The sequence below is a fragment of the Corvus moneduloides genome, chromosome 16 (genome assembly GCF_009650955.1).
Source record: "Corvus moneduloides isolate bCorMon1 chromosome 16, bCorMon1.pri, whole genome shotgun sequence".
In the NCBI taxonomy this organism is placed as follows: domain Eukaryota; kingdom Metazoa; phylum Chordata; class Aves; order Passeriformes; family Corvidae; genus Corvus; species Corvus moneduloides.
In genome coordinates this window covers 16,865,861-16,888,986 of record NC_045491.1, presented here as the reverse complement: position 1 = coordinate 16,888,986, position 23,126 = coordinate 16,865,861, and the positions used below count along the sequence as shown (strand labels likewise).

The following is a 23,126-nucleotide window of genomic DNA, read 5'->3' as shown; positions in this document are numbered from 1 at the left end:
GATGGGGAACACAACCAGAGGCTGAGTCCATCCCCATGACCTGCCCACCCCCTCTGCCCTGGGTAAATGCTCAGGTGCTCAGTCAATGACAGGGGCAGCCGTGTCCCTCCCATGGCAGCCTCTTCCCTTCCCAGTTCCCTTCTGCTCCACACAGGCAGCAAGAGATGGAAAGGAACACAATTCCCCACAAAATCCCCCAGCTGTGGGCAAGAATCAAAGCAATTAGTGACACTTAATGCTTGTTGGATATGGAACACAGACGACGAAGGCGAGAGCTGATGTGGCCAGGCTGCTGCAGAGCCCAGGGGTCCCACTGGGACTTTGCTGGTGGGCAGCAAGGAGTGAGCTGGGACAACCTCAGGACACAGACCCATTCCAAAGCCACCTCTCACCTCCTGTGGTCACTTAACTTAACTGTAAAGCAGCTTTTTCTACCCCCAACCTGCCTAAAACCCAACACAGGCTGCCTTTACTTCAAGGTTTCAGTAGACCAAGTCTGCGTAAAGCCGTAGTATCCAGGTGGTACTCTGCTAAAGGGGGAGTTGGGATTTCTCCCACAGCCATGCACATTTGTCATCTCAGATTTGCCAGAGTCGGTGGTTTTGCTCTCAGATCTCTTGTGCAACGCAGGTCCAGGTTCCCACATGGAGAATCCCAGACTGTTCTCACATCTGAGCTCCCTGGGCACAGCAGGAGATGCTCAGTTCGGACTCCTCCCCCAGCAGTGCTGTCCTGCGCTCTCACAACCTCCACGTTTTCCACTCCTGCCTTTTTTCCAGGACTTTATCTATGGTATTATTTGGTTACTTGCAGGGAGACCCATGCTTATCTAGGCAATCAGAAACCCTGAATGAATTGCTTAGGGACAGAAATTCAGTTTATCCCTGTTTTAAGCACTAGAAGCCGGCACACCCTTGTCCTGCACAAGGGGCTCGGTGATGTGCTCCTGCAGCTGATCTCCCTCAGCTTCATCTCTCGTTTGGATGAAAATTTGGAGGTGACTGACCACCAGCCCTCCCTCCGCACACAGTTTCTGCCAGGCTCATTTATGGAGAGGCTCTGGGAAGAGGCAAATAAATGATTTAAATCAAAATATTTTACGCCAACAGCACAATTCCAACTATTCCAACACCACGCAAGGCTTGTCCATGGCAGACAACGTCCCTGCCCAATAAACCCTTTAAAGGTTCACTGATCACAGCTAGACGTGTCATAAACTTCCCTACATAGTTTATTATCCCCATAAATCTCTGTAAAACTATTTTATCTCATCTGGGTTGGCAACGAAGCAAACTTTGCTCTGTTTATGGCTTCCCAAGCCAGCCTCTAACAACAACACATGTGCTGCCTAAAAAAGGGGGATGAAGATCTCGGCCCTGCCCAGCCCTTCCCACCACACATCCTTCCAGCTCTACACCACAGGCACAGCAAACACCCCACGTGCTCCATGTGCTTCCCTCCAGGAACAGACCTACTATCAAATAACGTTTCTTCTACTTTCCTATCTTCCAAATGTGCTATTTAAAGGGGGAAAAAAACAGCTTGGAGGCTTACTCAACCCACTCCTCCCAAATGTGTGCCCTTCATTTCTTTCAAAGAGTATTTTTGTCCCTGGGAGCTTTGCAGCTACTTTGTCAACAGCTTTTTATTGGGAAATGGTGATGTTTTATGTTTCATTTGAATCAGGTGGATGACTGTAAAACTATAATCTGTTTGGCTTTCAATTAGAAAGCACAGAAATAAAAGCACTTTCCACATTGTCCTACCTACTACATGACTTCCAGCTTTTCCATGCAGCCCTATCCATCTTTACTTTAGAATCCCAGGATGGTTTGGGTGGGAAGGGACCTCAAAGCCCATCCCATCCCACCCCTGCTATGGGCAGGGACACCTTCCACTAGCCCAGGTTGCTCCAAGCCCCGTCCAGCCTGGCCTTGGACACCAGCAAGACCATGATCCAGCAGATCTCCTTCCACCCAGCCCTGGTGCCTAAGACAACGCTGCACCACTTATCTGTCACCCACCAGCGCCACAACAGTCTGTGCCAGCTATGGCAGAGCTGCCCTTGCCCAGGCCTTCAGGCATGACCACCAACCTCCTACAAGACGTGCCCACAAGCCCCCTGCCACCACAGTGAGCACAGGAGGGTCAGAGATCACCCTGATGAGCTCCCAGGCACTGCCATCCCTACAGAGGGACCCACAGAAACCTCACTGTCCCCACTGAGCCCTCCTCTCACGCCGGAGGAGCTTCAACACTGCTCGGTGGAACTTGGGAAGAACATTCAGTACCATCACATCCGCACTCCTCTGCTTCCCTCTGCTCTCCCAGGCAGGCAGGGCCCACAGCCTTGGGAATGTGGCTCCTAAACCACCCCACAGCCCTGGGCCAGGCTCATCCCAAGTTCCACCTGCCCTCTGCCACCACTCCCACACAAACCCTTCATGCCACGCCAGGAAAATGGAGCAGCCGCCCCCATCACCACCTCGGGAAGGGACCAGGAACTTGTCCAGCACCCAAGGGAGAGGTCCCAGGCATCTCTGGGGAGTTTTTAAAGCAAACAGCAAAAAGCAAATAGCTCACACTCTCAGACTCCAGGAGGGTGAGGACCAGAAGCTGCAGTCACTTCAGGAAACTTTAGGATGGGTGATTTACTGGAAGAACTTCACCCTAAGGCAACGGCAGCGTGGATGTAGGGTACAACTCCTGGGAACAGGAGGAGGCAGAACACCTTGGTCATGGAAAACAGGGGCCAGGGAGTGACTGACCACCCACACTGCCACCAGCAGCACAGGCCACCACCTCTCCTGACTGTTAAACTTCAGACACCAACAGAAGGTCAAAGCCACACCTGTAACGTGCCAGATGGGATCACGGCTGATGCCACCCGTACCCCAGTCCCCTGCTGCTGCAGAGCACGTGCTGACCTCCAGCCACCACAGCACCAACCACAGGTCCAGCAGGAACCATGCCACCTCCCCACTGGGTCACCCCGGCTCCCACTCTCCAGCAGGCAGAGGTGAAGCGCCCGACCCGCCAGATGGCAATTTCCATGGCAACACAGGGATGCCATCGGCAGAGGATTAAGCTCCAGCGGGAGGGGAAGCGGGACCATGGGGAGGGAGGTTGATCAACAAGCACCCGACAGGGACGCTGAGGAGGAACGGAGGCCCACAGCAGCAATTTTCACGCCCATCTTCCCCTTTCAATTCTTCTCTAGCATGAAAGTCCCAATTTAAATGGCAGAATTTGACACCATTAGAAACTATCAGAGCATTTAACACACTGCCCCTTCCTCCCACGTCACTGCACCCACGGCTGCCACGGGAATAAAGAGCACTGCAAGATCCAGACATCTCCCAGCAGTCCCGGCATCAAAGTGCAGCAAATCTGCGTCACACAGAGACCCATTGAAAGAGGATGAATGCGAAGTGCAGGGAGAAATGATTACTTTATTTGTGAAGACCATGTCTCTTGTCATTCTAATTCATCCCAAATCCTCCCAGCACTGGACAGCTGCAGGTTTAATCATGAATATACAAATCAGCAACACATGAACAACAAAGAGTCTCCGAACGCAACAGCCGAGACCCGGAATTTGGTCTGGTTCGGCTGCAGCTCTCCCTCCTGTGCACTGAAAAAAGGAGGGGATGGGTAAAGCCAGGACCTGCCACCTCCTCCTGCCACCACAGTGCCTCTCCCATTGAATTCCAGACATGGGAATGCTGCCTGCACCTCACCCTACTCTGACAAAGCCTGCCCAGCACTGAGTGGGAAGCAGCGGCTGCAAGAGGGGAGCAAAGGGCAGAGGAGAGGGAGAAGCGAGGGATGGGGGCAGAGGCAAGGGCTGGAGGGAAGGAGAGGCTGGGTGACAGAGAGGGGCTGGAGCTGCACAGGCACTCGAGCTGGGAAGGAAAACACGCAGTTTAATCCATGCAGAAGGTGGGAATTGCTCACTTTGTGCAGCCTCAGCCGGGCAGAGTGCGGGGATGGCACTGCAGGGCAGGGGGTGCACCCAAGGGAGGGGGTGCCAGTGCCCAGGCAGCCACTGCTGCTGCTACACTCAACATCAAACACACCAACCCTGCTAAAGAGGGGTCCTGCAGGGGCTGCTGCTGCCAGGCAGGCTCAGGACCCTTCCCAAGCATCCAACACCTGCTTCTGCTGCCTCTCAGGAGTTTTCTGCATCTGCTCAGATGCTCCAAAGCTGGTGAGCAACTGGGCACGGGGCAGGCAGCGATACCCATCAGTGCAAAGCACTGTGCCCCATGTGGGAAAGAGAGCTGGGGAGCAGGAGCTACCCAGAGCTTCCAGAGGGTTGTCCAGAAGGAATCTCATCAGGTCTACAGCTTGCTCAGGAGGGGCAGTGGAGGGGCAGCTTCAATTTCTGCTCCCTGTGACAGGGACAGCACCCAGGGAGCGGCTGGAGCTGTGCCAGGGCAGGGTCAGGCTGGGTATCAGGGAAAGGTTCTTCCCCCAGAGGGTGCTGGGCACTGCCCAGGCTCCCCAGGGAATGGGCACGGCCCCGAGGCTGCCAGAGCTCCAGGAGTGTTTGGACAGCACTGCCAGGGATGCCCAGGGTGGGGTTGTTGGGGGGTCTGGGCAGGGACAGGGGCTGGACTCCAGGGTACTTGTGGGTCCTTTCCTACTCAGGATATTCTGTGATTCTGTGAAAAGGGCAGGGACTGAGCACAAGACAGGGCTGAGCACCAGCCCAGCACAAACCACGACTCTCCTGCTGCTGGGAGCTGTGCACTGCTCGCCACCTCCCAGGCCAGCTTGCCAAAACTCAGCACACATCACGAGGAATTTGCTTTCCAAGGGCCTGAGATCCTGCAGGGCATCGTGTCAGAGATCTGGGCTGAGGTCTCAGTTTTCAATCCAGTGCTATTTCTGCAGAATTACCTGTTTTAACCATGCTGTGGAATTATTCATTTGGTCTGGAGTATCGCTTGCCTAGAAGTGATGGGGTGAGGGTGATGTGCTTCCAAAGCTCTAGAAATAAAAATAACCAAACCAGTCAGGGAAGAAAGTGGTTTTGAGCCTCCCAGAGCACACCCAGCCTCTCCTTCAGGCTGCCAGGCTGCACTGGGGCTGTGGGTGGGGTATCAGGGTGGACATACGGACAGTCCTGGCAGCCTGGGAGACCAAAATCTGTGCAAGGCATGGCTCCAGCAGTCAGTCCCAGCAAGAGCTTCCTGTGTCATTGCAAACTGCTCCACATCAACCTTCAAAGCCACGCTGTGCTCATATTCTCATGCAGTGGGAGAATCGAATCCATTTTGCTGCCCACTGCAGTGCAGTTCTTGGATCCCAACAGGGCATCTACATCAATCAGGCTCCAGAGGGGAGGGTCCCAGCTGCCCCTTGCTGGGAAGGGATCCATCCTCTTCTCTTGCTCAGGGACCTTGTGGCTCTGCACAACTCCCTGACAGGAGGGGGCAGCCAGATGGGGGTCGGGCTCTGCTCCCCAGGAACAGGGACAGGAGGAGAGGAAACGGCCTCAAACTCAGCCAGAGGAAGTTTAGATTGGATAACGGGGATAATTTCTTCATGGGAAGGGTGGTCAGGCACTGGCTCAGGCTGTCCAGGGCAGTGCTGGAGTCACCATCCCCGGGGGAAGTTAAAAAGTCTGTGGATGTGGCACTCAGGACATGGCTTAGTGGTGAACACAGTGGTGCTGGGTTAACAGTTGGACTCAGTGATCTTGGAGGGCTTTTCCAATCTTTATCATTCCATGATCCCCAAACGGGTTTGCACATGGAGGGAGAGAGCTGCTCCAGGGGGTTCACCTGAGCCCTCGAACTTGCAAACTTTCTGCATCCCCTTCTGCAGACTCCCCCACAATGTTTGATTTTTGATTTTTCTCTGGGGATATTTGAGCTTTGAGGTTCCCCAGACCCCCAGAGCACCGTTCCTGGTGCTCTCCCTCTCCCCAGCCCAGCTCCGGGGAGCACCTCCAGGGCCAGCCCGCTCCTGACACGCCCTTGCCTCCCCTCCACCTCCACCACAGGACCACGAGGCAAAGCGCCCTCCAAACATTACATCAGGTTCCCAGGTCAATCCTGGGGCCACCAAACACCACCAAATGCAGAATGCTGACACAATACAAATCACTGCACATAAGAAAAAAGGCCAGTTCCCTATCATGGAAGGAACCAGACAGGAACAACCTCTCCCCTCCAGTACCACCAGTGCCAGTCTGGAGCCTCCAGGATTCTACAGCTCATCAGCCTTGGTCCTCTGGGCAGAAGCACCTCATGGCAATGCCAGGACCCCCCTCTCTGCCATAACCCTCCCAGCAAGCCCCACACAGGAGCCTGCTGTGGGACTGGAATTTACCACGCAAACATCCTGCGTGACAAATTCAGGGTCAGAATAAACAGCACCAGAGATCCTCTGCCAGCCAATCCCATGTGTAACTAAAATTTCAGGGTTTCATCTCAGAAAAGCACTTGCTCCACATGGGGAGGGGTAGCGAGCCCAAGTCCAGCTGGGCTGTGACATCTGGGGCAGTTGTGACATAACCAGCATGAGGTGGGGATCCAAGGGCATCCACATCCCTACAGCCACCACCAAAAGGAGACTCCAGAGCCTGTTCCAGTAACTTAAAGGGGCCTGCAGGAAGGCTGGAGAACGGCTTTGGAAGAGGCATGCAGGGACAGGACACAGGGAACGGCTTCCCAGTGCCAGAGGGCAGGGCTGGATGGGATATTGGGCAGGAATTGTTCCCTGGGAGGGTGGGCAGGCCCTGGCACAGGGTGCCCAGAGCAGCTGTGGCTGCCCCTGGATCCCTGGCAGTGTCCAAGGCCAGGCTGGACATTGGGGCTTGGAGCAGGCTGGGATAGGGGAAGGTGTCCCTGCCATGGCAGGGGGTGGAACAAGATGAGCTTTAAGGTCCCTTTCAACCCAAACCTTTCCATGATTCTGTGATTCTAAAACCCCTCCAATGGTTCAGCTGGTGAATCTAAAGCCCAGTGAGCAGGAAAACAAAAATATTGATGCTTTCATGGATAAACACACCTCCAAGCCTGCAGGTAAACTTGACCTGCAGCCTTCCCACCACGGAGTGCCCCAGCCCAGCCCACAGCTGGGCACACCTGTGGGAGCTGTCACCTCTGCCACAAACCACAGCCTGGGCTGGACAGGCTGTCAGGGCTGCACTCAGTGGAGCACTGGCCTCTGAGAAACATGGACACGAACCCACAGTCCCCCTGGGACGGGTTAGTGGCTTTTTGGGGGTGGCCTCAAACCTCATCCTCACTGGGAAAAGCTCTCCCCAAGGCACAGGCTCAGTGCCAGCCCTCCAGTGCCACGCTGACTGGGCTGGCAGGATGGGGACCCAGGCTGGCAGGGAGCAGCCCCCTGAGCACCCACACAGGATCAATTTGCTTCCCACTGCAGACACGGGCTGGATTTCACATTCCCTGTCTCCTCCACGGCCTCAACAAGGAAAGATAGGGAAACACTCACATTGCCTTCCATGCCTGAAGCCTGAGTGACTCTGGGAACAGCACCAATGACAAATTGGTGCCCACCTCTGCCCACCGTAACTCATCTCTCCCTGCAGCAAGAGAGAAAGGGGTGTTGGAACCTCCCCCCCCCCCCCCCCATAAAAATTGCCTTTCTTTGAAAAAACATTCCTTGAACAAATGGCAGCAAATCCCAAGGCAGAGCTGCACAATGGACACTTCAGTCTGCCCAGGGGAGGAGAGACAGGACCTTCAATGCCTAAATAAATGCAATTTGCTCGTTAAGAGGGGGCTGGGGAAGGTTAGGCAGAGGGGAGCCCTGGTTATTCACTTCCCCCAATTAACATTCCAGCAGAGCTGCTCTGTTTTCCAGGAACAATAACTTTTTGGGAAGGGGGAGTGATGCCCGTGGGGGTGTCCTGGAGAAAGGAGACACGTCCAAGGGTGTGAGGGTGCGAGTCTGTGTGTGATGGGAACTGCTGAACAAAACCAAGACTAAATAAAGGTCTACCCTATGCAAAAAGAACCTGCACAGTAAAACCCTTCATGTCCCTGGGCCAAGAATTGCCTTTGCTGCTGACCTAAATGCCTTTCTGTGGCCAAGGAGGCCTGAACAGAAAAGAGGTGGCTTGTCACTGTTTGGAAGAGGTCTCCAAATGCAGGGTATTTTCAACTTTGTCATCTATTTGCTTCCCAGGATGACAATCCTGCCTTTCCTCAGCAAGGGCACTGATTTCCCCAATAAAGACTTTGTAGCACACTTGGAGCTCCTGTGGCTCTCATGGCCCCCCTAATGCTCTCCTAAGGGAGGCAGCCGGGCTGTTGTGAGACCCTCACCCAGACAACAAGGAGAGCGAACTGAAACCAGCTGCAGCTGGGAGGGAAAAGCACCAGAGGGACTCTGTGTGCCAAGCACTGCCCATCCTGCCCAGCAGAGCCCAGGGCTGCTCCCACGAGAGCTCCCCCAAAGCAGGACAAAGCCTGACCCTGAGGGAGCCGTGCCTGCCGCTGTCTCAAGCGCTGCAGGCCTGACAGGAGCAGGCTCAGCCTGGCAAAGCTGAAAGGAACTCCCCAAGAACAAACAGGTCCATCCGTACCCCCGGGCACGTGTGCTGGGGTGGATCTATTTCACCACACCACAGTTCCTGAGGATTCCCATGGGAATCCAGCCCAAACAGACGGATGGCTGCAGCTCAGCGTTCCCAGACACCACTGTGAGCCAAAACAGGACACCCAGAAGCAGGACCCTGGCTGGACAGACACCTGCCCTGGAGGGAGGACAGACATCCCCCCCAGAGGGAGGACAGACACCCCCAGGGGGAGGACAGACACCCCCAGGGGGAGGACAGACACCACTCAGAAGGACAGACACCCCCCAGGAGGAGGACAGACACCACTCAGAAGGAGGACAGACACCACTCAGAAGGAGGACAGACACCCCCAGAGGGAGGACAGACACCACTCAGAAGGACAGACACCCCCCAGGAGGAGGACAGACACCACAGCCGCAGAGCTCAGTGCCATCATCTGTGGATGCCCGTGGCCACGGTAGGTAAGGAAAACACTCTGATCTGCTGAACGTGTCGGGAATCAGACCCAGTTTGTTTGGTTGGTTGAACACCTCCAGGAGAACGTGCCCAGCTGACAGAGCTGTGGTCACGCTGTGCTCAGCTGCTCCAGCTCCACGTGTCCTGTAGGACTCAGAGAGGCAATGTGCAGTTATTAACTCACAGTGACACTCAAGTTGAAGGTTTGCAGGGTGCCCACCTGGCTTCCCAGGTGCCAAAGCAGCTTTGCTGATATTCCAGGCAATGCATAATCACATCCAAAGGCTCTCTGGTGGCGGTGCCATCTCAGGAAGAAGATGAAGGATGGCAGAAGGGCTGTACCTCCCTGAGAAGGTGCCTCCTCACAGGCTCCATGCAGAAAGCTTGGGAAAGCAGGATCAGACCACCAATATGGTCACAGAATTCCAGAACAGTTCAGGTTGGAAGGACCACTGGAGGGGTCATCTGGTCCCACCTCCGTGCTCAAGCAGGGTGATCCCAGAGCACATGGCACAGGATTGTGTCCAGGTGGGCTTTGAATATCCCCAGCGAGGGAGACTCCACAAACTCTCTGGGCAGCCTGTTCAGTGCTCTCCAGAAGTGAGATGAACAAAACGTCACCCTGAGGCTCTTGGTAAGAGCACACCAGAACCCCAGACCAGCCAGGGCTCTGGGGGGAAGGCTGCATTCACCTGAAGCCCACTGGAACTCTCCAGCACACCTCCTGCTTCCTGCCCAAATCCTCCCCACGGGCTCAACAACAGAAAGGCTCCCAGGAAACTGTGCATTGTGTGCTCCTTCTGGAGCATCACGAGGCTCAATCCCAGCGCAAAGGACTTGGTGCCTTTTCCCAGCAAGCAAAGAGCTGCAGTCAGAACAAACCCCCTCCCAGGCCAGCAGCAGGCACTAAGGCTCTGTTTTCCCTACTTCTGGGGCAGCCAATGCTCCCTCCTACCACCCACTGTACAACACATTGCTGCAGAGCCAATGCCACAGATGTCACCAGAGGTACCTGGTGGCCACAAGCACCAACCACTGAATGGTCATCTGGCCAAAACCCAGATGGTAAGCAGAGCTATAGGTTGCATTTCCTGCTGACTTTCAAGCCTGAAAGAGAAACCCATCCACAAAGATGCAGAGGCCAATTATTGAAAGAGAATGACCCCCCCAGAGGGGCAGCAGCACAAACCCCAACCAGAGTGGGCACGAGCTCCCTCCCAGCCCAGGTACCACAGCCCAGAGCGTGGCTCTTCCTCCCCGTGCACCAGTGACTGCCAGGGGGGAAGGCAGCAGGGGTTGAACCAGGGCCCAGGTCCAGCAGGGACCTATCAATGTCCCCTGCAGCTTCCTGACATGAAGCTCCATCCCCGATCTGCTCCAGTAATCAGTTTCCTCCCTCTCCTCCCCACGAGCTAACAGGGGCCTGGACAAGACTGTCAAGACCCCAACGCCCCAAGTTGAAACTGGGGTCTTTCCAGGAGCCCACCACCCCACAGGGGCACTGGGAGCATGTTGGGTCATTCCAGGACAGCAGTTTCATCCTGCTTCCCTCAAAGTGTCCTGAAGTGCTGAAACTTATCCCAATGCTGGACATTTCTGCTGTCAGGGAACAGGGACATCCAGACGTTGAATGCTGTCATGCTGATAGCTGGACATCTCCGAAAAGCTCCTCTCTACCTTCGAAAGTCACCTCTGTAACAGCCAAAGAAACAGGGCAATTCTCTCCTGCAAAAACATCATTCTGCCTTCCTGCTCCCCTGCCAGTTGCTCCTGGGTGCTGGGTCCCATTCTTCTGGGCTGCCTGGAGGCTTCCGGGAGGACAGGTTCAGCGGGCTGGCAACAAACACTCCCCTTGCTATTAAAGGGTGCCAAGAGCTCCACAGACAAAGCATCCATCCCATCCCACCCTTCCCTCCCCCAGGGTGAGGGTCTGAGGGTCTCACAGCAGCCCTTCTACCACCCCAGTGTGGCTGTTCTCAGTCCTCTGGTGGGACTGGGCTCAGACTGGAGGTGTGACTGCAGCAGCAGGAAGGAGGAAAAACAGCTTTACATGTGACATGTGAACAGTCAGTGCAGAGAGAGATAAATCTCCTTTTCTTTCCAGGAGATCAAGACCCAATTATGCAAGTGGGGCACCTCCAAAGGCACCTTCCTCTGTGCAGCAGCCTGGGCACCCTCTGCCTCTGCAAGCGCTCCCTTACAGAGATAAGGCTCAGTTGCTGAACCTCACCATCTCATCATTAAAAAATAAAACACAAGTCAGATGAACAAAATGCTAATAGGAACCCCCAGGTCAAACCGCCTCCCTGTCACCAGGGCCCTCCTCTTGCCAGCACATTCCTGTCACTAATGAGGTCCCATCGCTTCCTCCTCCCTCCTCAAGTTGCTCCTGGTGATGCAAATCCATCGTCTTTGTTTCTATTCCTGGAGTAAAACCAGAACCAAAGCAAATAGCAACACAGCTCTTAGGTTTCAGGATCCTTTCTTTTTCCATCCTTCCCAAGTGCAACAGGGCTGTTGCTGCAGTCAAAGCCAGGTGACACCCGAGCCCTGACATCAGCCTGTTCCCACCGGAAATGCTCCACTTAATCTCCAACCTTAACGTCCCCTTTGAGATCGCTGCCAGCTCCTTCCCGAACCTCTGCCTCGCCGTGCTCCTCGGGAAGTGTCAGGCTTCCCCACAGCCTCCTGGAGAGGGCGAGAAGCTCTGGGGAGCCTGCCAGGGCCCCTGGGATGGCAGAGAGCTCTCCCCATCCCCAGTCCCCACCAGACCTTCCTCTGTCGGCCTTCCCCAAGGGGCTGAACCAGCTCCAGTGTGTGCCCCAACAGGCTCATGGTGCCCATGCGTTCCCGTGTGCCAGCGTGGGCACCGCACAACAAAGGGGAAAGGAGACAGACGACAACATCCCCCCAAAGTCCCTCCTGCCCCAGCTGAGATCAGCAGCACCCAGCTGGCAGCAAACCCTGCATGAGGTGCTGGGACCTGCAGCAGGACAAGCACGCTCTGGGAGCACCAGCGCCATGTCCCCCATTCACCCTGGTCACAGGTCACACTGGAGAGTGGGCAGCAGCAAAGAGCTGAGCCTTGGCTCCATGTGCAGGGAGAGCATGGAGTCCTGACAGTGCTCACTAATGACGGACAGTCAGATGTGGGTGCTGGGTGCTGACACAGGGACCCCCCAGTGCTGTGGGGAGCTTTGGGAGTTTCCTGCAGACTCCCAGGCATAAGGAAAGGGGAAATTGTGAGGGACAAGAGAGCTGGAGAGGGACTGGGGACAAGGACTTGGAGTGACAGGCCAAGGGGGAATGGCTTCCCACTGACAGGGCAGGGATAGATGGGATATTGGGAAGGATTGTTCCCTGGGAGGGTGGGCAGGCCCTGGCATGGGGTGCCCAGAGCAGCTGTGGCTGCCCCTGGATCCCTGGCAGTGCCCAAGGCCAGGCTGGACACTGGGGCTTGGAGCAGCCTGAGCCGGTGGAAGGTGTCCCTGCCCATGGCAGAGGTGGGATGGGATGGGCTTTAATGTCCCTTCCAACCCAAACCACCCTGGGATTCTGTGATTCAGAGGTTGAGAACTCAGAGCTCTGTAGTGAGAGCAGGGGTAGGTAAAACACAGAGGGGGGGGAAGGGAAGGGAAGGGAAGGGAAGGGAAGGGAAGGGAAGGGAAGGGAAGGGAAGGGAAGGGAAGGGAAGGGAAGGGAAGGGAAGGGAAGGGAAGGGAAGGGAAGGGAAGGGAAGGGAAGGGAAGGGAAGGGAAGGGAAGGGAAGGGAAGGGAAGGGAAGGGAAGGGAAGGGAAGGGAAGGGAAGGGAAGGGAAGGGAAGGGAAGGGAAGGGAAGGGAAGGGAAGGGAAGGGAAGGGAAGGGAAGGGAAGGGAAGGGAAGGGAAGGGAAGGGAAGGGAAGGGAAGGGAAGGGAAGGGAAGGGAAGGGAAGGAGCAGCTCGGGGTGGGTGCCTGAAGAGCGGTGCTGCAGAGACCTCTTGCAGCACACAGCTGCTACTGCAGCCACGCTCCAGCACTGCCCAGCAGCTCCGAGCTCCGCGGTTCTTAAAGGAAAAACTGCCTGGGGATTGACCCAGCGCGTCCCAGGCAGGCTGCACACGGAGAGGCTCCGCAGCAGCAGCTGATGGCATCCGGCACACGCAAAGTGCCACCTCCACACAGCCACTGCACTCAAGTGCTCCCAGCCCTGCAGCTGAATCCACTTGAGCCTCTAGGAAGCCACAGCCGTGTCCCAAAGGGCTTATTCAGGCACAAGCACCTTCCTGCAGGAATGTGCTTGTAGGGAAAGTGCTCTGGAGGATTTAAATCTCAGGTTGGCAAAGTAGTTCCTTGGCTGGCACGCTCCAGTTGCTCAGGAAAGGCATTTGGGGATTGCACCCTTTGCTCATAAACCTGGGGCACCAGTGTCCCTCACACCAAGAGGACCAAAAAAGCTGCACACTGTGGGTCTGAGCTGTAAGGGGACACACTACAACAGCCAGATTGCTTTCTGAGACCTGGGAAACAACTGCAATGGGCTCGAGAGGAAGAGAAGAGGAACCGATCTCCCAGGGAAACACAAGGAAGGTCTGTGGGTGGACTAAAAGGCCCCATGTGCAGCAGAGGATGGGATTTAGTACACCTGGTGTGACCAGTGACCAGGCTGGATCCAGGGGCCTACCATCACAAAGCCATTCTTGCTGGCAAACCCCAGAAGAAAGAGAAATGGGGGTGAAAAGACCCACCAGAGTGTGCAACTTCCAGGACCTCTCTGGCTGGATGTTGAGGCCAGGAAGGGCCTGGGCAGCAGACTTGTGGCCATTATCACCATCACAGCCAGCTGCTGGGAGGGGACAAGCAGCCAAAGGCAGGTGGAGAAGCTGAAGCACCCCCTCACACCAACCAGACACTGATCTGGGTTGTGCCAGCAGAAGCCCTCAGCTCAGCAGGATGGAGCCATCCAAAAGCGTTTGGTTCCCAGGCAGGGGGACCATTGCTGGCTGCAGCCCAAAGCATCCCCAGCCCACCCTGCACTGCCAAGAACCCAGACAGGGCTGCAGCACCAACCCAAAAAATCTTTTGAGTTTCACGTGAGACTCCAGTCCTGCCAAGGAGGAGGAATACTCCAGCTCACAAAATAGTGTCTCCCTTATTTGAAATCACTGTGGTTATTTTCTTTTTTCACACAAACTTCACATACCAAAGGACACAGTGCACATTTTTGGTGAGTCTCACTTGTAGAAGCAGAGTAAAATTGGAAGTTGGCAAACGACTCTGCTCTCCTCCTCCTCAGCCCTGCTGCTCGCTGAGCATTTGATGTTCCTTGTGCAGAAATATCAACGGTAACGCATCAGAGGCTGGAAACTTCATAGCATCATAGAACGGACTGGATTGGAAAGAATGTTAAAACTCATCCCACCCCCTGCCATGAGCAGGGACACCTTCCACTGGCCCAGGCTGCTCCAAGCCCCAATGTCCAGCCTGGCCTTGGACACTGCCAGGGATCCAGGGGCAGCCACAGCTGCTCTGGGCACCCTGTGCCAGGGCCTGCCCACCCTCCCAGGGAACAATTCCTTCCCAAGATCCCATCCAGCCCTGCCCTCTGGCACTGGGAAGCCATTCCCTGGGTCCTGTCCCTCCATCCCTTGTCCTCAGTCCCTCTCCAGCTCTCCTGGAGCCCCTTTAGGCCCTGCAAGGGACTGTGAGCTCTCCCTGGAGCCTTCTCCTCTCCAGGTGAGGACCCCCAGCTCTCCCAGCCTGGCTCCAGAGCAGAGGGGCTCCAGCCCTTGGGGCACCTCCGTGGCCTCCCCTGGGCTCTCTCCAGCAGCTCCACGTCCCTCTGCTGTTGGATCCCAGGGCTGGGGCAGCTCTGCAGGTGGGGTCTCACCTGAGGGGGCAGAATCCCCCCTCCCCTGCTGCCCACACTGGGGCTCAGCCCAGCACAGGGGGGCTCTGGGTGCTCACAACCGGGACACGTCCAACCCTCATCCACCAACACCTATAAGTCCTACTCAGGACTTCTCTTGATCCATTCCCTGCCCAATCTGCTCTTGTGCTTGGGATTGCCCTGACCTGGGTGCAGGACGTTGCACTGGGGCTGGTTGAAGCTGCTGCTCTTCTCTCTTGCCAGCCTGTGAGATGCTCCCTCCACCACCTCCCAAGCCAGCTCCATGCTCCGCAGCATTCCCAACCCTTGGCAGGTGGATGCAGGCTCTCCTCCCCAGAGTGAAGCCAGCAGAGGGAGCAAACACTGCAGGTTTGCAGGGAGAGCTCGGTGGTTTCTCACTGTGGTTGTCCTATTTTGAATCTAGAGATTATTTCATGGGAGTTTGCATAAGATATTTGGAAAGGCCCAGGTTAGGACCAAAGCCAGCCTGCATATTTTCTTGGGAAATGACACACTGGTCTCACTAGTACCCACCCTGCAACAGCAGCACTGAAATCAAACCCAGAGTCTGGTCCTCAGCAATAAACCCCTTCCAGTTTCAAGCTCAGCATCCCACATCTTCTGTGTGTTAATTTTAGATCCCTGTGCCCTGAACCTTCCCAGCACTGGGCCCACCTCCTTGCTCACAGCGAACAGGAGAGGCCTCACCCACCCCAGCTCACAGTGTTTGTCACAGACACCTGGTCCCAGCCTGGCTTTGACAAAGTGGGATGTCTCACACTGTCCCCACCCCCACCAGAACCTCCTCTCTACCAGCCTGGCCTGCAGCATTCCCCGCAAACTGCTCCTCTACTTCCTAATTCCTCCCACAGGAGACATCTGCCTTTGTGTGGGAATGCTGAGAGCAGTCCCACAGACGCTGTGCTCTTCCCAAGCCATCCCTGCTTTACTAGAGGCACCACAAAGCACCAGCTGGGATGTCACCAGCTGCTGTTGTAAATAAAACCACGTTCACCAGAGAAATAAGCCGGGTATATTTTGGTTTTGAGCTTTGCTGTGCCTGTTGACTCCCACACTAATTTGCAAAGTGGGGTGATTCACAGGGAGCCTCCTCCCAGCTCCCAGGGACTGCCCTCCAGGGAATGAGTTGCTCTCTGGCTCCAACAACACGTTATTTATCAGGTTTGGGTTTTTCTGGTAAATACTCAGAGAACAACAGCCGGCAAGTGAGCAGTGTGGGGAGGAGGGCTGGGCACAGGAGTGATACACAGAGCTCAAACATCAGCTGCCTTTGCAATTACCTCCCTCAGGCAGTCACTGCCACTGCTCCGGGAGCTGAGGCAGTCACTGCCACTGCTCCGGGAGCTGAGGCAGTGTGTGTGGAGGTCCAGGATGACTCTCATCACTCTGCTCCACCTCCTCACCAAGCACGGCTGACCTGCCTCTCACATGGTCATTTATTCAACCCAGAGCAGCTGTGGCTGCCCCTGGATCCCTGGAAGTGTCCCAGGCCAGCTTGGATGGGGCTTGGAGCAACCTGGGCTAGTGGAAGGTGTCCCTGCCATGGCAGGGGGTGGGATGAGACAGTTTCTAGGGCTCTTTCCAAACCAAACCCTCCAGGGATTTTATGATTCTATTTTTATATATTTATTTATTTTTATCACACTGAATTACAGGCACAGCCAGGAATCTTCTGTGTGTTTGCTGATCCTTTCTGAATTCAGGTATGGGAGCATGTGGCTCATAGCAATAAAATACAACAAGAAGAGAAGTCCCAGCAGCAAGGAGAGAGGGGGATTTCACTGGCACCAGTGGGATCATGGCAGGGTCAGCATGACCCCGATGACCTCACCACAAGCATCACACCAGAGCCTCCAGCACCAGCTGCATGCAGGAGACAATTGATTTTGTCTGCAGCCAGCAGACCTGGGAGGTCCCTGCTCACTTGGGAACAAGACCAAACCACTGGGATAATGCACAGATGGGCTCTGCCAAGGTCCTACTTAGTCTCCAGCTCACCTGGCACCCAAAACCCAGACCGGAATAATCACACCCCATGGACTGGCGCTGCTCTGGGGTGAGGCAGTTTCTGCACTCCCCAACATCAGTGCCGTGACCACCAGGGACAGGAGGCATTCCTGGGCTGATCGTTGTTCACTGGAATAGGAAAACCTGGACAGGTACCTGTCAGCTGTGCCAGCCCACGTGCTGTCAGTGGCTCCAGTGAGCACCAGGTGTGACCAGGTCTCTGCCACATAGTGAGTTCCCCCCCTCACTGCCTCCCTTGCCAGGCCCTGCTATCCCAATTCACCTTGTCTCTGTCATCATCGCTTTGTCAGGCAGGGGTTTCCTCTGCTCAACTCATCTGTAGAACTCCCAAGACAAACAGAGTCTAAGAGTTTCCTGCAGGGCACAGACATTTCATATCAGAATCGCTGCCTGGAAAAATACCATGCACAAATAATAATAATTAAAAAATAAATTAGTGCATGAGAGTACAGAGTAAAATTAATTAGTGCAGAGGCAGGAAAGCAACACAACCTCGAGTCACCTACTTGAAACCTGCAGGAACTACAGCAAGCAGAAGAGTCAGGGCAGCTGGGGCAGCAGCAGGGATGCCACGGCAATGCCAAGGGCTGCTCTCCCCCACCTCCACTGCACAAACCGGGTGACTCCTTGCTCAGAGAGCAGCACATCATATCAGAGCAGCAGAGGGGTCAGCAGAGAGAGCTCAAACCAAGCTGGGTCAGCATGTGGGACCCTGGGCATTGCTGGCTCTTCCAGAGGCAGCAGGATCCGTGCCATAACATCACAAAGTGAGTGAGTGGGCAATGCCGGAACGACTGGCCTAGATACAGAGAACTTCCAATTCCCATGGGGAAAAGGGAAGAGCACAAGTCCCTCAGAGCCCTGCTGCAACCTGCACTGACTGTCCCAGCAGCCACCACGGAGAGTGACTCAGCCCTGGTGACCTCTTTTAATGCTCCATAAGGCTAATGCTGAGCTTAACAGGGTTAATTCTGCCTTTAACGACCAGTTTTCCTGTGAAGACAAGGAGATCAGCACAGTCTGTAACTCAGCCATGTCTCTCTTCTCCTCCCCCCAGCAAGGGACACTGCAGAAGGTCCCATCCCTGCTCCTGCTGCTCTCATCAGGAGCCAGCTGGGCACAAAACCCAAACAGTCCCTTGGCCATCCCCGAGTGACCCTAAACAACATGCCTGAGGTCTCAGAGCACAGTCCCAGCCTGGCCATGGTCGTTGTCTCTGTCACAGCTGGAGTGACCGGGACAAGGCAGGGGATCTGAGTGAGAGACAGATGTCAAAAGCAATCAGCCGCTCCCCTGTCTCTGAGGCAGGAGTGCTGACAGCACTACAGGCCTTGGAGGAGTTAAAAGGAAAGGCTTATTAGAAAGAAAACTTGTTCTGACAATCACAAAAATTGGAATTCATTTAAAATTCAGATTATGCAAATTCCAGTAATCTGTACGTGCAGATCCATCACCCAGCAGACACATGCCACCAGCAACATGGCTGGAGAAATGCCACCCTCCCCAGAGCTCTGGGAGGAAGGCAGGTGTGCTGGCCTCCGGCAGGCACGGGGAGAGGGGCTGCTCCCAGAGTGGGGCCAGGCAGGATTTGCAGCTGCTCCCTCTGCACTGAGAGATGCCTCAGCAGCCCCAGCAGCATCCAGCATGTCACAGCCAGGGGAGCAGGGAAGCCAGGCTCCAGTGTTTTCACATAAATTATAGCAAATTCTCCTTTGGACAAGCTCAGGTGTCCATGACCAGCACGAAGCCTTCATCAGGCAGCACCTGATCACATGGATGTGAGGTGGCCACACGGCACTGGAGGCATGTGGGCAACAGCTCTGGCCCGTCACCATCCCCCCTGCCACGGTAGGGTCCCACCCAAAGCCTCAAGAGCCTCTCCCCTCTCTCAGCAATTCCCAATATTCTGGTTTTGGGGAAATTTAAAACCAAGCCAAGCAGGTGCATCACACAGCAAAGGTGGCTCAGACTGTCAGCATGCAAAGAGGAAAGCCAGAAATCAACATCACAGGCTGGGGAAGTGCAACAGCCCAGAAAAATGAATCCGGCTTCAAACATGGACTTCCCTAAAACATGAGCCACTGTGATAAGGCAAAGCATGCTCTCTCCTGTACGTGCTGCGCCGTGCATGAGGAGAGCAGATCCCACCTGGCAGCGATTCCTCCTCCAGCCAGGGCTGGGCAGAGCCGGTGTCACACAGGGCCGGAGCACAACACGAGCCCAGGGGGAGCTGCAACACCTCCAGCACAGAGATGGAAATTAACTACCCCAGCCTTGGGAGGACACAGAGCCCAGAACTGTTCTTGGAAATAATTTCCCCAGCTTGGCAGGATCTGTACTTTGAACTTACAAACCAGTCAGGAATGCTGGTCCTGTACTGGCCCAAGCCTCAGCCAAGTGCTGCCAGGTCACCTTCCTCCACACTTTCTGCCTCTGCTGAAGGGCCCTCTGGAAGCCCTTTCCCAGTAGGGCAAGTCTGCTTTTCTCAGCAGGTCTCACAAGGTCAGAGCCCATGGCTGAGTCTACAGCAACAACTTTTACCCGTTGGAACAAACCAGGAATGATTTAGCAAGGAAAAAACCGACACCCTACAAAAAACCGGCTCTGTTCCTTGACAGTCAGCTCTGTGGGTACACCACGGAAAGCCAAAGGTCCCCAAAACCTGAGGAAGTCAAAGGCCAAATCAAACTGGGCACAGACAGCACAGAGAGGTGCTGGCACCAAGCAGGGAGGGACAGGGGGCTACCCCACAGGAAGGGCAGAACGCAGTTCTCTGCAGGTACCAGGACACTGTGCTTAAAACCCAAGTGCTTCCACACCTTTTGCGCCCATGTCCACTGCAGCAGGGAGGCTCTGGGGAACAGCTCCCACAGAGACACTGGAAAAACATCCCTGAAAGACAACGGTTCCCAACATCTCAGCGCCCTCCTGTCCCTCCTGCGCACATCTTGGAGCCACAGATCCAGGCAGAGAGAAAAAGCAGACAATTCCTTACCCCACAGCAGGGCCGCCTCATCTTAAACACCTCCAACATCTTTCAGCTGCTCATCAGGTGCCCCATCCTGCTTGGGCTCATCTCCACCCCTGAGCTTTTGAGCGCTTTCTGAGCCCAAGGCAGCAGCTCCCACAGAGAAGGTTCGCTGGCAGTGCTGGGACAGTGACCAGCTCCCAGAGAGTCGCCCACGGCACCCACTGCTGCCCCTGGCACGCTGCGAGACCAGGGCTGTCCTCCCGCGGGCAAACGCGGCGGCTGCATCCAACAGCGCGGGCACGAGCAGGGAGGGTCAGCCCCCAGCCCCTCCCTGCCCAGCTGGGACACTGCCCAGGCACACCAGGAGAAACCGCGGTGCAGGTGAGCCCAGAGGGACCAGCCCTTCTTGTGGGGCAGAGGAAGGCGGCGACTGCAGGGTCCCAGCAGATGTGTCTGTGCCCAGCCCGGGCAGGGCGAGCTGTGCTGCCTCAGCCCTTTCCCTGCTCCGTTCCCATTGTACCGGCTCTCTCAGCCACTGCCAATCAACACCGAGTGCTCCTCATCACCTCGACACCTGAGCCCTCATTACAACCCCGAGCCGGTAACAAGGTGGGGGAAGGAGATCCGAACCCCGGGGTTGGGTGTCTCTGCGAAAGAGAAGAGGCAGAGCCCATTAAACATTGATCAGAGGCTCGCACAGCTGCGGTGCAGCCCTGCCATGTCCCTGCTGTCCTGCCACCAGGAGCTCCCCAGGGCCAGGAAGGTCTGAGCTGCCCCAGGGACTTGGTGCTGGCTCACTGTTGCCCCAGCCCCTCACTGCTGGCCCCGGGCAAACCTTTGGGAAGGTGCAGTTCCTCATGGACACGAGGCTGAGGACAGGAAAACTCATTTCCTACTTTCAGCATTGTTCCATGCTTTGGACAGCAGTGCCCAGAGTCCAGGCCCTCGTCCCACACTCCACCTGGCTGAGCACCTGAGCCAGTGGGGACCCATCGGGAGCCGGGGGGACAGGACCCCCCAGCAGAGGGGCTCTGTCACAGGCTGGGCAAAGCCGAGCTGCAGCCACCACTTGCTCCACCACGCTGGAGCAGCCTCTCTTTCTGTTGTTTTGCTAATGTTGGGTACAAAAATAGCTCTCCAAGATGTCGGTGTTTTTGGGAAGCCACGTGTGTGTGAACGTGTGGGGCCAGAGGCCGATACTCACGAACTGCCGCCGCAGCTTGGTCCTGACGCGCTCGGCCTTGCTCTCGGCCGGGTGCACAGCGTAGCTCAGGGAGCCCAGGTGGTTGTCCACGGACAGGCTCTTCCTCATGTAGAAGGAGCGGGTGCGGAAGTAGCTGAACGGGGCGTCCTGCACCGCCGTGCCGAGCTGGGGGGCCCTGGGGGGCTCCGAGCAGTCATCCTCCAGCCGCCAGGCCTCCCCTGCGGAGGAGAAGGAGATGCCTCCCCGTCAGAGCACGACCCAGACACGTCCTACCCCTCAAGCCCAGCTCTGGGGATGCTCAGTGGGCATCCTGGACCCCCTCTGCCCATCTCATAGCTGTGGGGTACAGGTGCTGGGAACTCACTCAGAGGGCATGTCCCTCCCGCAAATCCCCACGTAACCCCTGCCCCAGGCACCAGCCCCTGCTCCCACCCTGCCTGCCCCAGGCACCCACAGCCCCCACCATCTTCCAGGCAGGAATCAGCCAAATACAGTTAGAACCATGGAATGCTTTTTGTTGGAAGGAAGCTTAAAGCTCATCTCGTTCCAACCTCCTGCCGTGGGCAGGGACACCTTCCGCTTCATCAGGGTGTTCCAAGCCCTGTCCAACCTGGCCTTGAAGTCTTGCTTTGTGAATGGGGAAAATGAGGTATCACAAGTGTTACAAATTACAAAAGGATTTACTGCCATCTCCTCCAGGAGAAAAAAAACCAAAACCCTTTCTGGCACAGCCAGGAGCAAATCAACAGTGCCATGAAGGACAGAAGCCAGACCTCCCTTCTCCACCCGCCCGTCGCCAGCAGCAACAGGATGCAGCAGTGCAGGGCTGAGAGCCCTGGGGACAAACCTCACTGGCACTGTGACAGCAGTGGCAGTGGCAGAGGACAGTTGGCACTGGGCAGGGCTGGTGATCCCAGGGCAGCACTGGCCACATTTCATTGCAACAAAAGGGAAAAACAACAAAACAACAGGAGATGTTTCCAGAATATCCCTGCTCCACTCTTTTCCCTTCGGCTCGGATGCCGCCTGCTTTTTGCTGCCAATCTCTTTACATCTGAAGCTTGCCCTGCCTCCTCCCCTCAGCCAAAATCATTGCTCAAGCCATGACAAACAATCAATAAAAGCCTCTGCTCAATTATTAGCCCAAAAGGGCATCTCACAGGACTGCCTTCAGAGGCTCTCCCCCTCCTGCAGCCTCTTACCAATGCAACATCCTTCACCTCTCAGTTCTGAAAAAACCAGCACCTTTGGGCATGAACAACCATGATCCCACTACACCAGGGCTGAGGAGCAAAACACTTCTGGGGTTTAAAGTGGATAATGGCCCTAAGTCCCAATTCAGCAGTGCAGTCCACTTTACCCAGCAAGGCTGTGGGGTTTACATGGAATATGATGAGACACAGGCTGGAGTACAAGCCACCAGCAGAGGAACCACCTACACACACTGCCAGAGGGCAGGGATGGATGGGATCTTGGGAAGGAATTGTTCCCTGGGAGGGTGGGGAGGCCCTGGCACAGGGTGCCCAGAGCAGCTGCGGCTGCCCCTGGATCCCTGGCAGTGTCCAAGGCCAGGTTGGATGGTACTTGGAGCAGCCTGGGACAGTGGAAGGTGTCCCTGCCTGTGGCAGGGGGTGGCACTGGATGATCTTGAAGGTCCCTTCCAACCCAAACCCAAACCATTCCAAGAAAGAGGCAACCCAGAGCACAGCACTCTGAGCATCATGTAGATTTTTCCTCCCCTACTTTCAATTTAATAAGCTGCTGCTGCTGCTCTCCAAATGTCACCTCACACAACACAGGAACCGCTGTTTGAAAGCTGTGATTATTCCATGCACAAACACGTCAATCGGAGGCAGATCCAGGCTGCCATTGTGAGATAGCATCGCTCTGGAGCGCGGCAGGAAACACCGACCCAGGAGACGCGCAGGGGACACGCAGGGAAATCACGCCTGGGAGGAGGAACCCGCCACCCTGCTCACCTGAGCTGGCCCAGCCACTGCCTGTGCCACCCTGT

At 55.8% G+C, this 23,126-nt stretch overlaps 1 protein-coding gene across 5 annotated transcripts in view; it reads right to left on the bottom strand.

The window, feature by feature from the left end:
• Window positions 1–23,126, bottom strand: part of LOC116451916 (ankyrin repeat and fibronectin type-III domain-containing protein 1-like) — a 246,714-nt gene that overhangs the window by 144,603 nt on the left and 78,985 nt on the right. For all 5 annotated transcript variants that reach the window (XM_032125878.1, XM_032125880.1, XM_032125879.1 and 2 more), the window contains exon 3: window positions 21,113–21,330. In XM_032125878.1, coding sequence (XP_031981769.1) covers window positions 21,113–21,330 — 218 coding nt within the window. The remainder of the gene's footprint in view (window positions 1–21,112; window positions 21,331–23,126) is intronic.